Consider the following 22,609-nt stretch of genomic DNA (forward strand, 5'->3'; position numbering starts at 1 on the left):
CTACACCTACATCGAGAACAGCATGGTGTTAGATGGTCAGGTTACTTATAAACTGACTTACAAACTTAACTTAAAGAACCTTTAACTTAATTAGACATTGTCAGTTAACTTACTATTCACTCGTTCATTAGCAAATAGTGGTTGAGGGACTCACTGAGTGCCAGGCCCTCTATGAGCTCCGCATTCAATGGTGAGAAAAACCAGAAAGTCCCTATTCTCCTGGAGCTTATCACCTCCTAGGGGAGACAGAAAGTTAATCAAAGAATCAAACATAATATAAAAACACTCCCAGGGAAGCATCTGGTGTTCACGGACATGTAATAAGGGGATTTGCACTGATCCGAGGTAAGGAAATATTTCCTGTGGAAGTGACGGTTGACCAGTACTCCGAAGGATGAAGATGCTAATGAGGCAAGAGAGAGAAGAGTATATCCTAAGCAGGGAATAATCTTGGCAGTGTGAAGGGCAGAAAGCTCACTGTGGCAGAGCCGAGAGGGCGCCGGGGAGCGTGCTCCAGAATGTGCTGGAGATACTAAGAAGCCTCAGAGCTGTGAAGACTTCCAGGGCTTTACAAGGAATCTCATGTTTGACTAAGAGCAGCGGAAAGTCACCGGGGTTCTGGAAGGGGGGCGAGGTTGCATTCCTCATGGTAGCCCTTGGAGGGCAAGGTCATTGCTTCATGTTACCACATTGCGGGGACATGTGGTGTCATCCCGAAGTCTTTAATAACTGTATTATGCAAGCCTGAAGGTAAGGCAGAGGGAATTGTGGATAATGACAAATATTAAAAGCAGCGGAGAACCCAGACACTCTCACAGAGTCAGACCATCCCCCCTCCTGACTCAGTCCACACTGGACCACTTTCTAATTTGGGGGGACAAGACATAAATAAAACATCATTTTAACCCTTTTTGAGTGTACAAGTCAACGCTATAAGTACAGTCACATTGTTGTACAACTCTCACCAGCATCCATCTCCAAAACTTTTTCCTCAGTCCATGCTGAAACTACCCTTCACACAAAACTCCACACTTGTCCTCCCCCAGCATGCACAATTCTACTTTCTCTCTCTCTGAATTTAGAGGTTACCTCCTATACATGAAGGAGGTTCTTTTGTGTTTGGCTTGCTTCACTTAGCATTATGTTTTCAAGGTTTATCCCTGTTGTAGCATGTGTCAGAATTCCCTCCCTTCTTAAGGCTGAAAAATACTGCCTTTCATGCATATACCACATTTTGCTTATCCATTCATCCATCATTTGGTTCGTTTCCACCTTTTGGCCTTGGGAGTAATGCTGCCGTGAGCCGGGGTGTACACGTATCTGCTCGAGTCCTAGATTTCATTCTTTGGATCTGTACCTAGAGTGGAATCGATGAATTGTACGGTGATTCATGTCTACGCTTTCGAGGAGTTGTCCTACTGCGTTCTGTAATTGCTCTACCATTTTATGGGCTACATCTGACACGGCTTCTCCCATATCCTCTCCTTGGAGACTGAGTCTGCCAGTGCATGGTATGGCTGCTGGGAAGAGTAGTGGCCAGGGCACCCAGGGCTCCATATGTAGCTCTCCAAGCCTGGAGCAGGAAGCTCCCATCAGCCTCAGGGTCCTCCTTTAAGCCAGCATGGCCCATGAGACAGTCTCAGCCCCAGCCTTTGGTCCACCCCTACTGCTTTGTTGGTTACCGTGTCAGAAGACCACTGCCTGTGGCCTGACATTGAATGACTGGAGGAAATGTTACTAACCCCAAGAGAATAAGGGCATGGGAATGGGAAAAGTGCCTGCCTTGCTTTGGCTCCTTTGCACGTGCTTGTCCAGCAGTTAGGGAAAGTCAAGGATGAAGCTACAGGAAGCCAGCATCTTTGTTCTTGGGCCAATTTAAATTTGGAAAGATTGCAGCCAGGCCCAGCTATAAAGGGAAGTAAGCACAAGGCACTGCGAGCTCATGGGCACCAGTATGGGAACTCCTCCAGAGCTGGCGAACAGAGAGAGGCTGGGGCCAGGGCATGGGAGAGATGTCAGATGTGCAGTAGTCCCCTCTCCTCAGCCTGGCAGGGCGGGTTCAGATTCTACCTTGGCAGGAAGAGTGAAAATTCCATAGGAGGAGAACCAACACAAGAGAATAATTGGAGCAAAAGTTGGCATAAAATTCTTCAGGACATGTTTTGCAGTACCTGAGAATAAAAGAGGATGGGAAGGCCCTCATAAGGTTTCCATCCGTTTAATTGCAGGCATGTGGTGAGAGCGAGAGTCTCTAGCAGGCTAAGGACAAGGACCTGGCCGGAATGGAGACAGCTGATGGTTCCAGGAGGAGTTCTGACATTTCAGGGCAGAGAGACAGAGTCTAATAGCTCAGTCTCCCCAGTGAGGAGAGGAGCTCATGGTGAGGAGAGACAGCAGGCCTGAGGGCAAACAGATTCTGCACCAGCCAAGATAAAGCAGCTTTAGAAGGATGAGGAAAGCAGTGGTTCATTCACACTGTGGAAAGATAAACCACAGCAGCAAGGGTATCAGTTGTTGCGTGTAATAGACAGGCTTCTTCAGAGAAACAGCAGGGATGGAATTTGTGTGCATACGAAAGGAGATTTATTTTGAGGAACTGCCTCACACAATTATGGAGCCTGAAGCGTCTAAAATCTGCAGTGTGGGCGAGCAGGCTGGAGACACAGGAGAGCCAGTGGTGCAGATTAAGTCCAACCTGTCTGCTGGAGAATGTCCTCGTGCTTGAGGAGGCCGGGCTTTTTGTTCAGTTCAGGCCTTCAACTGTTTGGACAAGGCCCACTCAGTTGTGGAGGGCTTTCTGCGTTCTCAAAGTTTACCAGGTTAAATGTTCACCTCATCCAAAAAACAAAACAAAAACAAAACAAAACAAAACAACCAATAAATTAACATGGAAAATGAACCATGGCCCTTAGTAATAAACCACCCCAAATTTAGTGCCTTAAAACAACAATGATTCTCTGGGTCAACTGGATCGTCCTGCCAATCCAGGTCAGGCTGGGTGGATCAGGGTTGGAGTCAGTCATGCATCTGCAGTCGACTGGTATAGGCTGGCCTCAGGTGGACTCAGGGATGCAGTCGGCTGGTACAGGCTTGACCTCAGATGGAATGGTTCATCTCTGCTCCACACAGCCTCTCATCCTCCAGCAGAGGAGGCTGGACTTCCTTACTTGCAGGCTGGGAAGGGTTCGCAGGGAGCAAAACCGGTAAGCGGTAAGTGAGAACTCTTGCCTCCCAGGCTCCAAAGAGGCTCACCCTCACTCTGCTGGCCAAAGTGGGTCAGGGCACCTGCCACGATTCAAAGAGTGGAGGAATGATTCTGTGTCTCGATGTGCAGAGCTTCAAAGTCCCACACACAGACAGTGGATACAGGGAGAGGAAAATGGCTGTCATTTTCACAGTCTGCTAGAGTGGGGCTAGCCCCAAAAGTGAGTGGCTAGAAGGAACACTTCTCTTGTTTGGGGCCAGTTTTTCGGGACCTGGTGCTTCTGTGGGAGAGAATCGAGCTCTTGGGGAAGGAACATGGAATATCAGAAAGATAACGGACTCTAAAATCAGGTGGATCTGGGTTTGACTCAGCATTTTCATGTGTATAGTCTAAAGCGGGTGCTGTCCCACTGCAGAGCTCTACTTCAACCAAGCTTCTTCTCACGGCCACAGCCTGCATCCCGACATGCGGGAAGCCTCAGCTGTGAGCTCGGGAACAACGTTGGTTAACCTCCGAGCTTCGATTTCCACCTCTGCTCACGGGCATCCTCATTCCTCCCTCATGAAGGCTGCCTGGGAATTCAATGAGTTAAGGTGTACAAAGTGCTTCGAACAGGGAGTGCTTGGCACTCAGGAAATTTCAGTGTCTTCCCTGCCTCTGTGCTGCAAGGAGAGGCCACAGTAGACGGAACTTCAGAACACTGGGAGTTCGCCGGAGAGTCTTCAGCCAAAACAATCGTGAAAGGATGGCAAAGGGAGGAAACCTACATGGCGGCTTCCAGCCATTGAAACTGACCTGAGGCAAAGGAGCCTTTGGAGAGTCTGGCCTTTCCCCTCATCCTTTGTCCTTTCCCCCAAAGGTACGCCAATAGCACAAAGTTTTTGCTGCAGTCATTGAAAGAGGATACTGTTATCTTGAACAGACCCATTTTATTTTATTTTTCTTAAGATTTTATTTATTTATTTGACAGAGAGAAATCACAAGTAGGCAGAGAGGCAGAGAGAGAGAGGAGGAAGCAGGTTCCCTGCTGAGCAGAGAGCCTGATGCGGGACTCGATCCCAGGACCCCGAGATCATGACCTGAGCCGAAGGCAGCGGCTTAACCCACTGAGCCACCCAGGCGCCCTGAACAGACCCATTTTAAAAGTTATTTGCAGCGGACTGGAAAACAGTTCAAATTACCAAGTGAAAGAGAGGAGAGGTGAAGAGAGAATAAGATTCGGGCTTTTTACCAACAGATCCAATATTCATGTATGAAGGAGGAGATCAGAAGCTAAACCAAGGGTGACACGAGTCACACACAGATCACACTAGGAGTTAGATTTTAACCTGACCGGGGTGTTCATTTACGTGTTCAGTCCACATCACCTAGAAACAGTTTCACACGGTGACGAGTTCTTCCCAAGGAAGGGTTCTTCATTAGCGGTTCTGATCTCCTCTTACCTGATGCTCACAGGCTGTCATAAAGTCCAGTTGTATTTCTGGCTTCAGAAATTAAATTGAAGGTATGAACCAGAGGGTCCACTAAATTAGAGATTATTGCCTGTGGCACTCTGTGTGAGTCAGGTGAAGCTTGGTCCTTTTAATTAAGAATTTGCTTTCACTAACAACATGAGCAAATGAATAACATTAAGTCAACATTGAACCCACTTGTGGGGGGAGGGGTGGTTGTGGGAATAACTGAGATAAGGTAGTTGTAGTATAGACCTGAGGTGCGGAATTCGCTTATGCGTCAGAATTAGCATCTTTGGAGCAACTGAAGACTGTCTGTAACACAGGGCAGGGAAATCTTTTGAGCAGCAAGAGAAGATGATTGCTGGGGTGGGAAAAGAGGAAATTTTGTACTTTCACTTAAAATTAGAAGAAAAGGAAGATCCGTAAGGAATACAGAGTTTTAAATAAAAAATTCTCTGAATTGGGGAGAGGGGGGTTGGGAGAAGGGGGGTGGGGTTATGGACACTGGGGAGGGTATGTGCTTTGGTGAGTGCTGTGAAGTGTGTAAACCTGGCGATTCACAGACCTATACCCCTGGGGATAAAAATATATGTTAATAAAAAATAAAAAATTAAAAAAAATTCTCTGAATGCTGGCTTTGGAAGAGAATTTTCAGGATATATTGGTTCTGTAATCAATTCTTTTCAACCTGTCACTTCACTTACCGTTTATTGAATACCTACTGTCTACCTGATACATGCGCACAGTATTTTGTTCTAAATACCTATGAGATGAATAGTCTTACTGTTTACTGATGAGGAAAACTGAGAGAAATTATCTTGCTCAAGGTCATATGCTTAAATTACGGCAGAGTTGGGGAAACCAAATGTAATCTGCTTCCAGAATATATGTTGTTAACTACGAGGCCACACTGTTTGACTCTCTTTTTGCCCCCAAGAGAACAGATTATCCAGGCTTTTGAAGCCACAAACTAAAAATAACAGAGAAGAGTTTAGGGAACCGAAGCATGAGATTAATTTTACCAAAATATTGTAAATGGAGTTTAGACAAGAGATTTGAGTGTATTTTTCTCTAAAGTTTGTCTTCAAAACCAAACTCTGTGTGTGTGTGTGTGTGTCCCTTCATAAAAATCTTATATATTGTATGTATACCATGGGAAGTCCTTAATTTCACAGGATGATATAATATTTCTCTGCATTTGTCATAAAGAATCCACTCATAACCAGGAAGACACTTCTGTTGTATTTGAAACACTTTATCTCTTAAGCCAAGTGGTTGTTTTCATATTATGCTCTTTGCCTTATTTCATTAAAATTGGCTCCACTGAAGTTGAAGTATTTTTGAGAGATGTAAATTAACTGAATATTTTGTAGAAAAGATGGAGAGGGGGTTTTATTACAGAATCCCATGGTATTTCATTTAAAAACAAAACAAAACAAAACAAAACAACCTCACAGGACCTATCTTGTCTTCCAAATCTTTCTTCTTTGCTACCCATCATATGGTGTCCTCTTCACATTCCCAATTCTCCATCCCTCTAGTTTGCAGATCATCCTTGGGGACCCAGTCATATTTTCTTTTTAATGTAAATCAAGTTAATTTTCCCTGCAGCCCTAGCTCCAAATATGAAAGTCCCCACTCTGACTGAGGATGAAGATGTTTGTCCTCAGCAAACAGAAGACCCTCCTGTTACCAGGGTCATTCTCTTTAGAAGGGCAGTATAAAAGACAATTTTTTTTTATCATAACAGAGAAAATTGTCTTATTTAAAACCCAAACTAGCTACGCTCCTATCTCCTAAAGGTGGATGTCATAATTCATACCAGGAAAGTAAACCTTCCTCTTCTTTCTTTCCATTTCAGGAACCAATGGTAAAAGAAAGAAGGAAAGACTGAAACATCAGAGTTCTCAGCAATTCTGCTGTGTTCTAGCACACATTCAGCATGGACATACATTCATGGTAACAGGAACCTAACCAAATCATTACCTTTCGATGTGGAGATAAATTTCCAGAATGCTCATTGACATCACTCTTCCTTTTTGTTATAATAAGCTTAGGGGACAGTTTTTCCCCTGCTACTTTTGACAGATCCTCAGAAGCTGCAGTGATATTTTTGAAGCCCTTCATAATAGCAAAGGATTTATACCAATTCCTAATTTCTTCCCTGATCTTTACTATCTTGATAACTGGCCTCTCAAGTTGTAGCAAACCTTCAATCCACTGGGCTATTCTTCCTGGGTACGCTTCCAGCACTATCTCTCACATGTTTTTGTTAGCTCTCAGGGGTTATAACTTCACAGTAGGAGAAAGAAAAAGTCCAAGGCATACTAGCACTAATTCTACTGTATTGACTGAGTCAACCATGAAAATATCCTAAAGCAGGCCTGCCAGTCAACTTGTCCCTCTATGTACTTGAAGTTCCCATTGAATCTTCCATTCAGTAACATGTCCTATAGGAGAAAAGTCTGCTTCATAGCAGCAGAGAAAATCCATGCCAGCTACTTAAAATAGTCAACATAATTTTTCATTCTTAAACCTAAACGATAACTAATGATCACCAGATATCTGAGAAAACTAGTACCATAAGAGATAAAAGTAAAGGGAAATAAAAAGAAAAACTGACTCCAGAGGAAACAGAAATAATTCAGGTAACTGAATAATAATAGTAATAATAACAGCAATATAATAGCAAATGTTTAGCTTGTGGAACATGACCAATAATAATACATAGCATTACTGAACACTGACTCTGAGCCAGGTCCTGTTTTAAACTCTTTGCATCTCTTTACTTATTTCATCCAAACAAAAACCCCATTATGGTCCCCATTTTACAGGTGAAGAAACTGAGGCCCAGAGAGGCTGATAAAATACACAAGGTCACTATGCAGCAGACCCAGGTCTATTTAATTCCTAAGCCCATGTTCTTAGTCCCTATGCTGTATTGCATTGAGAGCCTTCCTTTTTGAGTTTTAGATGCTTCAAAGTCCTCACTAACATCTACAGTGGGTTGTATGATGGATCAAGGGATCCATCAAGTTATCAAGTTCTTACCTACAATGAACACTTAAGTTCCAGCCTACTTGATGAAGACTAGGAAGTGGCCAGAGCTTGAATTTGATCCCTATCTATATATGTATTCGCGATAAGACTACCCAAGTAAAGCCTACAACTTCAAGAATACCTACTAAGAATCATTCACAGTATGTTAACACTGAAACTTGCTGCATCCAGATCCCTCAGGCCTGGAAATAATCTGAGTCATCTGGAGATACATCTGACACTACTTCCTCCAGTGGCTGGAGATGTTGCTCATAGATAACAAACTGTGTAATCTAATACACTGAAACTTGTTACAGGGGTTTGTGCAACAAATTTGCATGGCAAAATGATCCAGAAAAACTCGTTGTATAGACAGGGCATGGTTGGTTAAGTGAGTCTGAATTTTGATTACTCAACTGAAATAGTTCAGTAGGATTGTGCAAATCTGACATAATTATTTTGAAATGTTTTCCCATAACAATTTAGTAAGGTCTGCTTTGTATTAATGAAGTAAAACACTAAGACAATTATCCAGTTATTTCTACTCTTTTACTTTTGCCAGCTCTCCAGTGGTGAGGAGAACTGTGATATGTAGTAATATAAAGACTAACCTCATGCATAATGATTTAAAATTGCAATATGTGAACATAAGGACAGAAATAGGTGGCATATAAGAGACCTCATCTCATTGAAAATGGATGCTGGCACTATGGAAGGCCTGATAAGTAAGATGATGTGTGACACAAAGTGAAGCAAAGGCTTAATGAACCTCATTCTCTGATTTGAAGGTAACATGTCTAATTCTATTGTAAAAAACAAAGTCACCCCAGATTCTCTAGGTATCAGGGAAGCAGTGAGTAGATTTATAAGAAAAGAAAATACACATACACACATACACATTCTTTCTCTCCCTAATACATATATTATCTTTTATTATATATATTTGGTATATAAATGATATATACATACTCCATTTGCTTGCTTAAAAAAAGATCTAGAATCTATATCTTTTTAGAATACTGAAACTACGCTTAGGAAAATAAAATATTATGGTTATAATTTTTAAACAGAGAATATTTCTTATATCAGTGGAAGAATAGCCACTGAGAAAAAAGACTTAATTTCCTTTTATAAATAGCTGTGGATCAGAGTACAACAATAAGTTCTAACTCTGCTATTGCTGTGCATTTAAAGCCAAGATGATGACTGTATTGAAAAAGAGGGAAGAGAAAATCAATAGATTATTGCTTCAATGGAGCTCACAACAGTGCTGATTAGAGAACACAAATGGATTGCATAATAGTAAAATAACTATAAACTGGGGATGGATTTAAGCCTATGTTAAGACCATTCTTAACTGCATTGTATCTTTAGAAAACATGCTTTGAAATTACAACAGTAAATTAAATCTATTCGACCGCAAAATTTAATACATAAGAAATAGCATTTATTAATGATTTGGAAGAGGGAGTAAATAGCATGTTAATGAAATTTACAGATGATACTAAATTGGAAGGTGTTACAAACAACAATGTGGACAGGAGTTTAATACAAATGGGTCTTCAAAAGTTAGGGAAAGCCAATGGTGACCCCCCCCAAAAGCATATAGGACTTTATAAAAATATTCATTGAAAAAATTTCAACTTGAGAAACAATTATATAAGAGAAGTGTGGTTGGAAAAGTGACCTTGAAATTTGATCAGGATTTCTGATATAATAAACTGGTTAATCCACTCTTGAGAGGTCCTAGGCCCCTTACTGGGAAGGAGTCATTCCTTCGCTTGTTTATCCCCTCTGTAGGCAGACCAGAAGAACTATGGTGCTTATTTGCAGACTTTCTGGAGGCAAGCAAAATGAAGAAAACAGAGCAGGTAAAATAATTTTTAAAAATTGCTTATTGAGGAGAAAGGAAAGACTACTGAATAGGGAAGACCCATGATTACATACTGGTATCATCCTCTAATAATGTTTACACTGAAAAATCTATAGATACCTGAAAATTGTTTTAATAAAAGATGGTTGATGTCACTTGGAACTAATAATTACCTTATGAAATACAGTTCTTGCTTTTCCAGATATCAACAGATAGAAGAGTTTTCCTTCTTAATCCCATGTGCCCAAATCTAATAAATTTGTGATATTCTGAATGCCATATGGGATAAGATCATTGGTTTTCTTGGGGTGTCTGGAAGTTTAGGTCTGAATTTGCTTCACCCAGAAGAGTGAGATGGGTTATCTGGAAGCCCTGGAGATGCTAAGAAACTAAGTAACGTTTCTCCAGTGTCCCACCAGCTCATCTGGGGCTAAGATACAGTTATCTAGGGACGAATGCTTGGGTCTATTTATTGTCTCTGTTCAAGCAGAACCCTCAGTTTCAGACATATGACGATTTTCATTACATTTTCTATTTCCCTTAAGATTTCATGCTCCCTTTGAGTAGAACCTGCCACTGCCACACATGTGATGGAGGGAGGAGAGAGCGTTCCTGGTGGCCCAGTGTGATGCTGAGGGTGAGAACTGATGGAGGAAGATCCAGGGAAGGGGCTGAAGGTGCTGGAAGGAGGCAACGTCAGGCCAATGAAGATGGGGGATAATGTTGGTGAAGAAAAGCTGGATTAGACCGTGTGCCCTCAAGATCTTGGAGTGTATTTAGCAGGCAGCAAAGTGTCAGTAAAAGTGTTTTGAGTAAAGGTTTTTGAATTTTGATACAATTCTGTGTACTGTGTTGGATATTGCTTCCAAATACATGTTATTCCCTAATCAGACAGGCAAGCCACATAGGTCTTAACCTAAATTGCAGAAATGTTGACTAGGCAGGATAGAGAACAGGGCCCAGCAACATACCATTAGAAACCCTTTGTAAGGGAATATTGCACCCTGAGTGACATCAGCCCTTTTGCGAGTGTACCTTTGAAGGTGTTTTCAAACTGACAGCAATGTATTGTATTATACTGTCATTCGTTAAAATCCCCTTCTGATTTATAAAGTTGTCCTGAGAAACTTTGTCATGTTTCACTGAGGAAGTCCTCATTGTCCTCTATGATTCCCCGAGAGAAAGCCAGGCTTGTCTGGTACGTCTTGATTTCAATGAATCTGTGTTGGTTCCTGGTGCTCACATTCAAAGTACTTACTAGCTTTCTGTTTAATCATGGAATTTAATAATAACTCTAGGATTGGGGTGCCTGGGTGGCTCAGTGGGTTAAGCCGCTGCCTTCGGCTCAGGTCATGATCTCAGGGTCCTGGGATCGAGTCCCGCATCGGGCTCTCTGCTCGGCAGGGAGCCTGCTTCCCTCTCTCTCTCTCTGCCTGCCTCTCCGTCTACTTGTGATCTCTCTCTGTCAAATAAATAAATAAAATCTTCAAAAAAAAATAAAAATAATAACTCTAGGATCTTGCCAGAAAAGCATACCAACTGTTATATACTTGGGGAAGAAGCTTATGAATTCCTTGCAATAAAGTAGGAGTAAGAACAAATAGGAGAGATGGCAAGGCTCAATGCTGAAAGGGTATGAGAAACTCAGCTATGATTTGGTCACATGTTCGATCTAAGATATTCAAGAAGAATAGCATGGCAGATGAGAGCAAAAGGAAGCAGTGCCTAGGACTCAAGACTTGAAGATAAGTAGGCCTTCATCATGTCACATGGCCATCAGGCATTATGGTCCCAACAAAGTGATAGCTGCTGAAGGATAGGACTGGCACCGCACCCCACGTTGTTGGAGGTCTAGCAAATTGCTCTCTTCCCTCTTCTGGGTAGCTGTCCTTTGACTCTGCATCTCTCTCTCTCTCTCTCTTTTTTTTTTTTTTTAAGATTTTATTTATTTGACACAGAGAGATCACAAGCAGGCAGAGCAGCAGGCAGAGGGTGGGCGGGGGGGAGCAGGGTCCCTGCTGAGCAGAGAGCCCAATGTGGGGCTCGATCCCAGGACCCTGAGATCATGACCTGAGCCAAAGGCAGAGGCTGAACCCACTGAGCTATCCAGGTGCCCCTTGACTCTGCATCTTGAGGCAGGTGGGATACATGGCCAATGATTCCCTCCACCTCAGACTCTCTAAAATAGCAGTTCTCCAAATTCGCTCCAGGAACCCCTTCAGCGAGTCTGAAAGGTCAAAACTCATCTCATAAAGATACTGAGGTGTGATTTTCACTGTACCCTCTTATGAATGAACAGTGGGCTCTCCCAAAGCGTACATGTGGTGTGATGCCGCACCACATGAAACACAGAAGCAGATATGAGAATCCAATCGTCTTCTTTTAAACCAGACATTATAAAGATTTGTAAAAATATAAAACAATGACATTCTTCTCACTTTTAAAATTTTGCACAATATTTGTTTTTCATCAAAATATGTTTAAGCCAGTATAAGTGAATTTTAAATAGATTTCTGTTTTGATTTCTACTATGATAAATAGTGATAGATACAACTTATGGATACAGAAACCGTTTGGCACCCTCAAGCACGTTAGAGTGTAAAGGAGTTCCGAGACCAAAAAGTTGGAAAATCGCCTTATCTAAAAGAGCAAGCCCTGAAGTCCACCTCTTGCTCTGCAAAGGAAGACAAGTTGCTAAAGTTTTCCAACACTTTTTCCTGCCTTACAGTGTGGGATTATGTTTCCAACTGCCTGATAGGGTTGTTGTGAAGATCAGATGCACAGTCCATGTACAGCTCTTAGTTCAGAGCATAGCACCTGGGCATGCAGTAAATAGTAGCTGTCATTAGTCTGATTATCATGATCAGTATTCTTCTTGCTCCTGCTGCTACGATTACCACCATCATGAGGATGATTACTCCCTCAGCAACACCTTTACTCATTTAGCCAAATAATTTATTCCTTGAACTTGTTAAATGCTTTTGGGCCTTTGTGCTTATTGTTCCCTCTGTCTGTAATACCTTTCCAACCTTTCTGTCCAGCAAATTCACTCCATTCTTCTCCCATGGACGTGGAGGTTCCATGACCCCTCAAACCCATGTTATGTGCCCTACTGTAATCCCATATCCTTGCCTTCTTAAGAGCACACCACAGTACAATCACTTGTGTCTTTTCTGGCTTTTCCACTGCACTCAGCACACTCTGTGAGAACAGAGACCACGTCTTGGCCACTGCTATCATCACATGCTCAGCACAGTGCCTGCGATTTAGTAAATGCTTGCTGAACCAGTTTTGCCCAAGTCCCCAATTTCTCTTCGTGCTCTGCTGTTCCTTTCAGGCCCTGGAACCCTTAAGGAAATTTGGGACCCGAGATATTCTTGTGAATTCTTCGGTCTTTAAGTTAGATGTGAAAGTTAAGTTCCAACAATGACCTGGGCTTCACGCCTGATTTTAAGGTCATGGTGGCTTATCTTAAAAGATGCAGGACTGTGTGCCTTCATGTCCTGGGGGTTCAACATGGTGCAGGAGGGAGAAAACCAGCCTTTGGGCAAAAACTGGTAATTCCTAGCTAGGATCTAGACACAGACTGCTCAGAGTCTGCCATGGAGGATAGAGATGGCTGTAGAAAATGCTCTTGGGTCCCCATGTGCCTCAGAGTGGGAGGGATAATCAGAATGCTCTCTTCCTTGTAAGCTGCCTTTCCTTCTATCTTTAGTAGAATTTATATCTGCATGTCTCTGATCCTCCCATAGCTCGTGGCAGTTTCAGAATTTCTATTCCAGAGGAGTTTAGGGACAAAAATCTGAATGGGAGACCAGAAGACTTTTTTCTTTAAGCTCTATTTGCATAGCAAATACACTGTTTTTTTCCTGACATTGCATATTTATTTTGGAGGGTGTTCTTGGATATAAGAGGGTGCTAAGGACTCCCAATCCACCCCGCTGCTGACAGTACATCTATTTTTAGTGCGGAGACATTTGAAGCAAAGGGATAGGAAGGCTTGATAGGAGAGGTTTGACTAGGTCGCTTTTGGTATTGCTCTTCACATTTGTAAACCTACGCAGGTGAGAATCAACCAACACGTGCTCCAAAAAAGATTGGGAAGTTTGAAAAAGCAGAGTCAGCCATGGGACTAAGCACTAGACTATATTTATTAGGTCTGGGGCTCAAAGAGATCAGTAGAGTCATAAGGAAACAGGCAACTTGACCAAAGAAGAGTCAGACTTGAGGCGTCCAGGTTATCACACAATTATGCATTTATTTCAGCTATGGGCAGATACAACAGAAATAAGACACGACCTCAAGGAACTTGCAACCTGGTTGGGCAGATAAGAGAATGCTTCCCAGTTTATCATGTAAGCATATTTGTGAAACTCCGCTGTAGTGTTCACTGTTCCTGCTCCTTATCCTCTTTGTCTAATTAGGTAGGGGAAATCAGATGAAGGGAAAAATGGATGGGAAGGAAGGGGAATGTGGTGAAAATGTTAAGACACTTAAGGCATGTGCTTCAAGTTTACAGTAATACAGTTACAGTTTTAAAGCTGAAGCCTGTGGCTAACATCTCACCAGGCCCTCTTATTTTGCAGAGCAGAAAACCGGGCCTGTCTAGCAAAGCTCCCCAGCGGATGAGTGGCAGGACTAAAACTAGAAGCCAGGCTCACTCATGCCCAGTCTGAGGGTCTTTGCCATCACAATGTAGTGCCTTGTGAGGTAGACTGACTGGAGTCATGGGATACCTGAATCTATCCTGAGGAGTCTTAGTTTACTCTCTCACGTTCAGATGATTTTCAGATCTATTCGATTACATCAGGAATTCGGTTTGCGTGACAGTTTTCATCAATCCTCATTTCTCAGTTACTGAAATAGAATCCATCAGTGCTGAAATTCCTAGTTCTCACCAAAGGGAAAATTCAATAATCTGAAAAACAGACGAGAACGTGGTGTGTTTTTAGCTTATTTTCACCTATCCCTCTGCTTTCATATTTTCGACTGACGATTTGCGATTCTTTCTCTCCTGACCTCTTTTCTGAGTCTCCGTTTCATAGTTCAGGGGCTGCATCTCTACCTGTTTTTCAAGCCAGCTTCTCCCCCACAGATCCCTGTTCCTGTCAATGGCGCCACCCGCCTTCCAGTCACTCAGGCCTGAAACCTTCGCATCATCTCTGGCTCTTTCCTTCTTCTCTTCCACACCCCCAGCTTCTGTGGCCTCTTCCTGAAACGTGTCCCTCAATTCCATTCCTCCTTTCCAGGTCCATTTCCTACCCTCCTGCCCAGGTCCTCACAATCCCATTACCAGGTCGGGACAGTATTTACCGCTCTTGCTGCTTCCTAGTCTTGCCCTAGTAAAGCATCCCACAACCTCCTGGACTGCTCGCTAAGTCACCGTTCAAACACAAAACCCTTTGCTTCTAACTTCCCCCAGCTCCCCAGGGCCCATAGATGATAAAATACGAATCGAAACCCCTGGATAATGCTGCCTGTACCTTTGCAACCTTGCCTCGCCTTTCCCCCACAGAGCCATCCTTCCCAATCAACAATTACTTTTCTTCCCAATACTTACTGCTGCCTCTTGCTCAACACCTGGGATGAGTTCTTGTATCCTCATCTGAACTCAGTTTTGTTTAAGTCACGCAGCCGGGCAGCCGACCGTGACCCCTCCTCGAAATGCCTCTGTAAGTATCTACTGGTGGTCCCACCCAGCAGCCTTCAGCCCTATCTCCTAGAAATATCTTCCCAGGTCTGTGCCCTTCCCAACCAGATAATTAACCCTGCGGGGCCTGAAGCAGCCTCCCGTCTCTTCGTATTCCCAGCGCCTCTGACAAGGTAAATGTTGTCTGATAAGGACTGAGTTGACCCGGCAGGTGGTGGGAACTTGTTGAAATGAGCTGAAAGCCACCGAGAGGCCCAGAGGCCCGCCTCCCTCTCCCGGCGCCCCGCGCTGCAGGGCCGGTGCTCTTCCCACCGAGTTCCTCCATCCCCTCAGCCGGGCGGCTGCCTGGGCGCAGGGGCGCACCGAGCCCTCGGGGGGCGCAGGCCCGGGAGGCCGGCCCGCACGTCGGAGCCGCGGCCAGAGGCCCGGCCGTTCCGCGCTCGGAGGTAGGTGGTGCTGTTGCCGCGACTGTCTTCCTCATTGGCGCGGGGCGGAGAGGCGGAATGTTCAACTCCTGACTCGGGCGGAAGCGTGGGAGCCGCGCGGGCCGCCGTCCTCTCGACCCCCGGTCGCCGCCCCTGCCCTCGGCGCGCGCGGGGCCTCGGCGCCCCCGGCTGCTACTCGCGCCCGGCCCGGGAGCCAGGTAAGGGGCCGGCGGGAGGCCGCGGAGGGCGAGGGTGGGTGGGAGGCCCGCGGCGCTCGCGAGTCTCGGGGCCGAGGCCCTGGCGGCCTGCGGGGCTCCGCCGCGCGCCCTCCCCGACCCGGGGCCCGCGCGGGCGTCTGCGGCCCGAGCGAGCGTTGCCGGAGTTCCGCGCGGCGGCCCGGAGGCCCCGGGAAGTTCGGGCGGGTCCCCCGCAGAAGTTGGCGTCCGGAAGGGCGGGCGCAGTCTGTCGGGCTTTCCCGGCCCTGCGCGCGGCGCGGGAGCGGGGGCCGCCGCTTCCCCTCGCGGAACGCCGGGGCCCGAGCGCCGGAGCGCCGGCCTGGGCGCGGGCGACGCGGCCCCTCTGGGAGGCGAAACGCGAGTCTTCCAAATCAGGGCAGGGCGCGGGCCGCTTCGCAGCGGAGGGCTGTGCGTGCGAGGGGAGACCAGTAACTTCTGCTTTTCTCCCACCGCGAGCCGCCCTCCCCGGCCCTCCCCGGGACAGAGTGCGGCCCGCGCCGCCCGCACCCTCCAGCGGCCCCCTCTGCCTCCCACCGGGGCGAGGGTGCTGCTCCGCGACCCGGTGGCCGCCCTCGGCCCCCCGGGCTCTGAGACTTGCCCCCAGCCGGGAGGGCCAAGCTGAGGTCGGCGCGACGCTTGGCTGGCTCCTGACAGCTCGCAGACCAACTTTTCCAGAAACCCGGAGAGATGGCTCCGAATTGCCAGAATAAAGGGGGCAGGTCATTATTAGATTGCTGAAAGCATGTGTTTCTGATGTTTCGAGATGTTTGCAAAAGCGCCGTTTATGGAGGACTTAATTAGTATTTCTGTTAGTTTCTTAAATAACGAAAGCAACATCATTTGGCGGCCGGATCCAATGATACGACGATAAGCAGCTCTCTGTTAATAAGGGTGTATTAGAATCCACTTAACAATTAATGCGAGGATATCTGAGCTAAGATGGTTGCTAAAGTATGTTCTGTTTTATCCCTGAAGCTGTTTTAGGAGAGCCTTCTTGCTTTCTTGACCTCACTTGACGCTAACGGTCGGGATTCTGCGGATCCGAACCTACAAACACATTGAAAGACAAAAATAAACAAGTGCTTCAAGACAGTTAATGACTTCTTTGTAGTGGGCCTAGCTCCACAGTGAAATTTCATGTTGCTTTTTGATAAAAAAAAAAAAATGACGGATGCATTTTAATTATGGTTTTGGTCATTTGTAGAGCCTTTGTTTAAAGTTCCAGCTACAATAGTGAGAGATTAGGGAGATTGCAAATGAACATGAATTTGGTTTGTTTGGAAAGAGTGAATTAAGATAAAGGAAGATGGTCCCATAAAGCAATGTGTGCTGTTTATTTTCGTCTTTCACAACATAATTCCTATTATAACTTTTTTTTTTAACCTGGAAAATATAGTTTGATTCAGAAGTTAGAGTGGTAATAATTCCAAAGGAAATGATCACAGTGCAATGGCAAGGAGACTTTTCTTGTCTAGGAAAGCAAATAGATGACTGATCTTTTCTTACTGTTTTTGGGAACACATAAGACACATTAAAAAGAGAAATATCCAAATATTAAGCAGGAGGATTTGGATCTAAAAATGGATGGTCAAAGATCTTGGGAACTAAGGGACCTTCTTGCCAAATAAGGAAACTTGGCAAGCTGCACTGTGTATTTTAAGTTAGCACAAGAGTGAGTGTTATTGGCAATATATTGGCTGAGTGCCTATCTGGAATGAGCAGTGAAACTGACTTTGACAGGGCTACAAAACTATAAACAGGAGTTATGAGGGGTGTGGAGGGAATAATCTAGTCAGAGAAAACGCGCTGTTACAGTGAGGTTTTGTGAAAAGAGGTCAGACATACATGAAGCTATTAGTGTGGAGTCAAAGAGAAAAATGGACAGTTTTTAGAAATTGTTGGATTCAGAGAAAAGAGAGGAGAGAATCAATGATTTTTTTCTTTTTAAACCCAGAAAAAGGTGTTTGCGGTGATACAGTACTTCTTGGAATGAGATAGCCTTGTATCTGTATCCAGAGATACTGAAAATAAAAATCAATTTGGATCATTTGTTTTCCATTTTATTCTACCCAGGACAGATTGACAGGGAGGGTGTCTCATCTATCTAAATGTAATAGGAGTAGCGAAGGCATCTTTTGGCCTTACTGCAGGGAAGATTTAGGCTACTTCTTTTGTGGCCTATTAACCTTGCCCCACTACACACAAATAAGCCAGAGCTCCAGCTGTGACCAGAAAACTGTACCTGTTAAGGAAAGAGAGCTATAAATGTGAGAGCTTAGATTGGTTTGCCTGATACATGGGTGCTTTTGTGTGGGACCATCCTACGGACTGCTGAAGCATCGATTATGCCCTGTAGCAGTTAAAATAATCCCAACCCAGGAGAAGATTCTGCGGGAACAAAGCAGCCATGCATTGACACTCTAACCCCGCATTACAGTTGCTAATAGGAAATTAAAGCCTCAAATTGAACTTTAGGTGGATAATAAGCAATCTAGTGATTACTGTCATAAAGAAAGAGCTTGTTTAAAGGAAAAAAAAAAAAGACAGATTTGAAGGACGGGACGGAATGATATAGTGGAAAAAAGACCTACGATATGGTGGGGAAAAAAAGATACAACTTTGAAGTCAGAGCTGAGTTTGAGTCCTGGTCATGTCACTTGTAAGTTAGGTGGTTGGCTTGGGCAGTTTTCATTCCCTTCATTGTCTGTTTTTGCATCTGTAAACTGGGGACAGTGCTACCTGCTTGCTGCATAAGCCTATGAGACTACACGCGGAAATGCATGAAGCAGCATCGGAAACTTCAGCCACCATATTTGAGTGGTAGAGAAAGGTAGTTTTTCCAATTCTCGAGTTAGAGGCAGAGCAAGTTGCTTGTTCTATCTATACCCAGGTAGCTGGCCCCGTTCCCAAAGCATACTTCATGGGAGTGTACAGGGCTTGGAGGTTTTTGTAGCAACTCTCCTGCTTTAAGGGTTTGTAAAGCAGGTTTGTGATATTTGGGGGGAAAGAATCTGAAGCTTATTGCATTTAAATATCTATATGAGGAATTTGAAGAACTTGGGAGTTATACGAGTAAGGGAAGGTTATGACCTGGAAGACCAAAACCAAAATTACTTGGAAACGTTCTTAGAGCTGCCTTTGAGCACAGCTTGTCTTCAGGGGCTGACATCCTTCCTTCTGGACTCTGTAGAAGAAAACCGAAAAGAGAAGGCAAGAATCGCTATCTAAAGGTCATGGAGTGAATCTTCGCTGATGAAACTTTTCTACCAGAGTACCCTGTTGTGGAGAAGAATGTATTTCTTCAGGGATCTGTAAATAGAGCCACAAATACTCCCCCATGTAAACAAGCACTTTTTTAAACTTGTATTTCATCTTAAAAATTCATCTGAATGTTGCATTCTCTTCTGTACTGTTTGACTGTTGGACAAACCAGGACGGATAGACACTTGGCGTGTTTGTTCCCCCAGATGTTAAGGTGAAATGGAGTCTTGTAGGTAATGGAGTCTTGTAGATGGTGGTTTAGTCATACACCTTCTGCGCGGTGCGGCGTAGTCCGCGTGTGGGGGAGGAAGCGCCTGGCTCTGATGGTTGGACCTGCTCCATTAGGCTTTGCAGCCCCGCCCACCGCATGGGGTAACACGGTTCCATTTTGTGGAGAGAAGAATAGCAGTAGATCATCACCCAGAGTTTTTATTTTGGTGGTTATCCTGGGTCTTTAAGTGTGCACAAAGTTCTTTGCTTTGGGAACGGAGGAGAGGAAGGGATGAGGGGAAAGATTAGTTGTAGGATAGAAATCCGGAGTATGACTCTTGGCTTCCCAGCCTGTTTGGGAGGAGAAATTGAGGAGAATGGCCCAGTCATCTCCCATCATCTCCATCGCTGACAGCCATCACTGCTCCTCTGCCTTGCTGGGGACTCCCCGGTCAGGTTCATGTATCCCTGGGAAGGGAGACCATGCATCCTTTATAGTAGGTTGATTAGTCACAAAATACTCACAGGGTCGCTGTTCCGGCTGTTGCAAGAATCTCCTGTTCTGCGTGCCCATGTGCCATTGAACCCTCTCCAGGACAGGCAGCTCACTACTAGACAGAGTGGCAGAGTGCTTCTTAGGCGACTCTAATAACCAGGAATTTTTGTTGGAATTTTTAGATCGGTGAAGCACAATGTGGGGTCTTCCGTGGCCGCCTCTGGTTTTAACAGTCCCCGTTTGCTTTCATCTTATGTCGAGGTTACCAGGTTTTAACTGTCTTATTGACCCTTCTCAGGGCACATTTGTTCTAGGTAATTAGTCCAAGAGCACACCTGTTTGTTAGCTGGCAGGAGGGGTCAGATAGCTTCTGTCTGATGGAACGTGGTTAGGGGTAGAAACAAAAGCCAAGTAGCAGCAGCATTCGGGACAGCTAGGCCCACTGACTGAAGTAAGCCTTGTTTAGTCTTGTTTTCTCCCCCACCCCTCCTCCCACCCCCAAACATTTGTGAATTCCTCTTCCAGCCACTGGTAGAAATGTGCCCTCTCAATGCTCCTTTGCTCCCCCCCCAGACTCTGGCCCAGCTCTCTTCCCAGGCCTCCAGTCCTTGGACACGGTTCCTCTGCAGGGACCCCAGGTCACCCATCGTACCGGCCTCATGTTGCCCAGTTGGGCTTCTGTTTGAGCACAGACACATTTCCATGTGGTATTTCTGTGGCGTAAGTGCCCCCTGCCTCCTACGTTCCTCTTCCTCCAGTGTTTTGCCTCCAGTGACAACATTTCTGGCAGGGAAATGTGTCATGGAAGTCTGTCTTCGTTAATTGAAATATTAAAGGACAAATCAGAATGTTTCATTTAACTGGCTCATTTGTATTTAAACCTTGGCTCTAATTAGAGGGATTTGTCACTTGTACGGTCAAGCATAGACTCACAAAAAAATGAAACAGTAGCTGTTCTATTTTTTAAGAGTCTCAAAGTCTATTTCTCTCTGATAGTCACGACTAAAGAGCCTATTCACTGAGCCCAACCTCTTCTGCACAAGATCAGCTGCTTTTCAGGGGCAGCCTTGAAGGGAGGAAGGAGTGTCCATGGTCCACGATACTGGTTGGTTCTATTTGCATACCTATTCTCCTCTAGTTAGTCTTACAGATCTTTCTTTGCGTGGTTTAAAAACAAAAACAGTAAACGAACAGCCCTGCTTAAGAACAGAATGTTAGAATCTTTGCCCTTGCTGTTCTGAACAAAGACACCAAGTCAAGTTCTCCCCATCTTTTGAAGATTAGACTTGGAGGAGAAAAATCATTGTAGAACCATAAACCAAGTGGCATTATTTTAATACACATGAAGGTAAAGCACATTTTTGTCTTATTCACTAATCTATGTTAAGGAGGCTGAAACAATGCTAGCATAAATAAATATTAGAGCAGCAAGGTTGGCAGAAGACTTTGTTGAGGGCTGTTCTCTAAAAGGGTTTTTTTTCCCCCCCCTTTTGGTCCTATTCAGGTCATTCTAAAATAAATTAGTTTTCTTCCTATATTGCATCAAAAATAAACTTGTAATTTTTATGAGGAAGGGAAAAAGAAAAATGTCAGTTAAGGATAGAAAAAGAGGAAGAATCTGCATTCAGAAATTACAGGCTCGTGTAAAAAGTAGAAAAATCCAGAAAAAGTCCAAAGACCTATTTTCTAGTACACCTTTTAGAAGGTGGATTTAATTAAAGAGAGAGTTATGATTTGCAGGTATTTAATGACGGTGGTTACAGTTTCTTGAATCCATTTGATATGCAGTAGATAAGATCTAAAGGCAGACAGTGGCCACCACGGAAAATAGGAATACTCAAGGAAACTATCAAAGTGAATGCCATAATTGAAATAAGTAGGTCCTAGAAATTCTATCTAAAAAGTGCAAAAAAAAAAAAAAAGTATCGTCGTTTAATAAATTATTCTCCTTATGAAAAAGTTCAAAAGAAAATTGTGATTATACACTAATAAGATCTTGCAAAAGCTGTCCAGACCAAAAGCAGCAAACAGAGGAGTGAGGAAAAAATTAAAACATACACGGATAAGAAGGGACCAATAGTACATTTATTTATTAATCATTGCTCTGCCAAGCTACTGGAGATATAAAACGATTCTGAAAACAGAGGGAAGAGAACTATGGAGGAGAGCAGACTGAACAATGAAAGCAGAAGTCTATGATGATAAGACTTATTAACATAACTTGACAATGGTCCTTTCCATTTGTTGAGTATTGTTTACTAGGTGCTGAGCACTGCACAAAGCACTTTCACGTCTCCCACTTCCCAGCACCAGGCAGGATGGGTATTGTTGCCTGTGAGAAGACTGAGATCTGGGAAGTACAGTAGTAAGTTCACATTTGCTACTGGGCCAAGGTCTAACAGCTAGGAAGTTCACATATGCTACTGGATCTAACTGGGGTCTTTTCCCTGGACCATGCTGCTTTTGTGTTGAAATAGCTGTTATTGGGAAAGGACACTCCTTAAAGAACTCAAATAATATTCTGCAAACTGGATAACTTTTGAGCTAGCAACCTGGAGTCATTTGGTGAAGGAATGGAAGAGCTTTCAATTTTTTTTTTTAACTTATTGGGTCTAGAGAGGTCACGGTCAGAAAAGGTGATTGGTTCAATGGTTACCAAGAGCTAGAGACAGAGTTCAAACTTATTATCCATCTAAGCCTAGATCTTGTTTTGTTTTGTTTTAAGTTTTAGAATGTTAGCAGGATCTTTTCTTCTTTTAT

The 22,609-nt window shown here is 44.2% G+C and overlaps 2 protein-coding genes across 4 annotated transcripts in view; both read left to right on the forward strand.

Annotated features, from left to right (window-relative positions):
• Positions 1 to 10,218: 10,218 nt before the first annotated feature.
• Positions 10,219 to 21,380, forward strand: LOC116597071 (translation initiation factor IF-2-like). The gene is made up of 4 exons (XM_032354335.1): positions 10,219 to 10,293; positions 15,555 to 15,667; positions 15,752 to 16,601; positions 16,858 to 21,380. Exons 1-3 carry the CDS (start codon positions 10,219 to 10,221, stop codon positions 16,590 to 16,592), a joined length of 1,029 nt encoding a protein of 342 aa, XP_032210226.1. The 3' UTR covers positions 16,593 to 16,601; positions 16,858 to 21,380.
• Positions 15,476 to 22,609, forward strand: part of MAP3K20 (mitogen-activated protein kinase kinase kinase 20) — a 177,628-nt gene continuing 170,494 nt past the window's right edge. The window contains exon 1 of one of the 3 annotated variants that reach the window (XM_032355970.1): positions 15,476 to 15,667. The gene's annotated coding sequence lies outside the window, so the exon portion shown is untranslated. The other 2 variants (XM_032355968.1, XM_032355971.1) reach the window with 2 other exon arrangements.

The sequence above is a fragment of the Mustela erminea genome, chromosome 8 (genome assembly GCF_009829155.1).
Source record: "Mustela erminea isolate mMusErm1 chromosome 8, mMusErm1.Pri, whole genome shotgun sequence".
In the NCBI taxonomy this organism is placed as follows: domain Eukaryota; kingdom Metazoa; phylum Chordata; class Mammalia; order Carnivora; family Mustelidae; genus Mustela; species Mustela erminea.

Excerpts from the sequence above, each read along its gene's own strand:
- LOC116597071 (XM_032354335.1), top strand. The coding sequence starts at position 10,219 with ATGGAGGAAGATCCAGGGAAGGGGCTGAAGGTGCTGGAAGGAGGCAAC. Across the intron at positions 10,294-15,554 it reads CAATGAAGATGGGGGATAAT|CCGGGCGGCTGCCTGGGCGC; the intron begins GTTGGTGAAGAA and ends CCATCCCCTCAG. Across the intron at positions 15,668-15,751 it reads CGGCCGTTCCGCGCTCGGAG|CGTGGGAGCCGCGCGGGCCG; the intron begins GTAGGTGGTGCT and ends CTCGGGCGGAAG.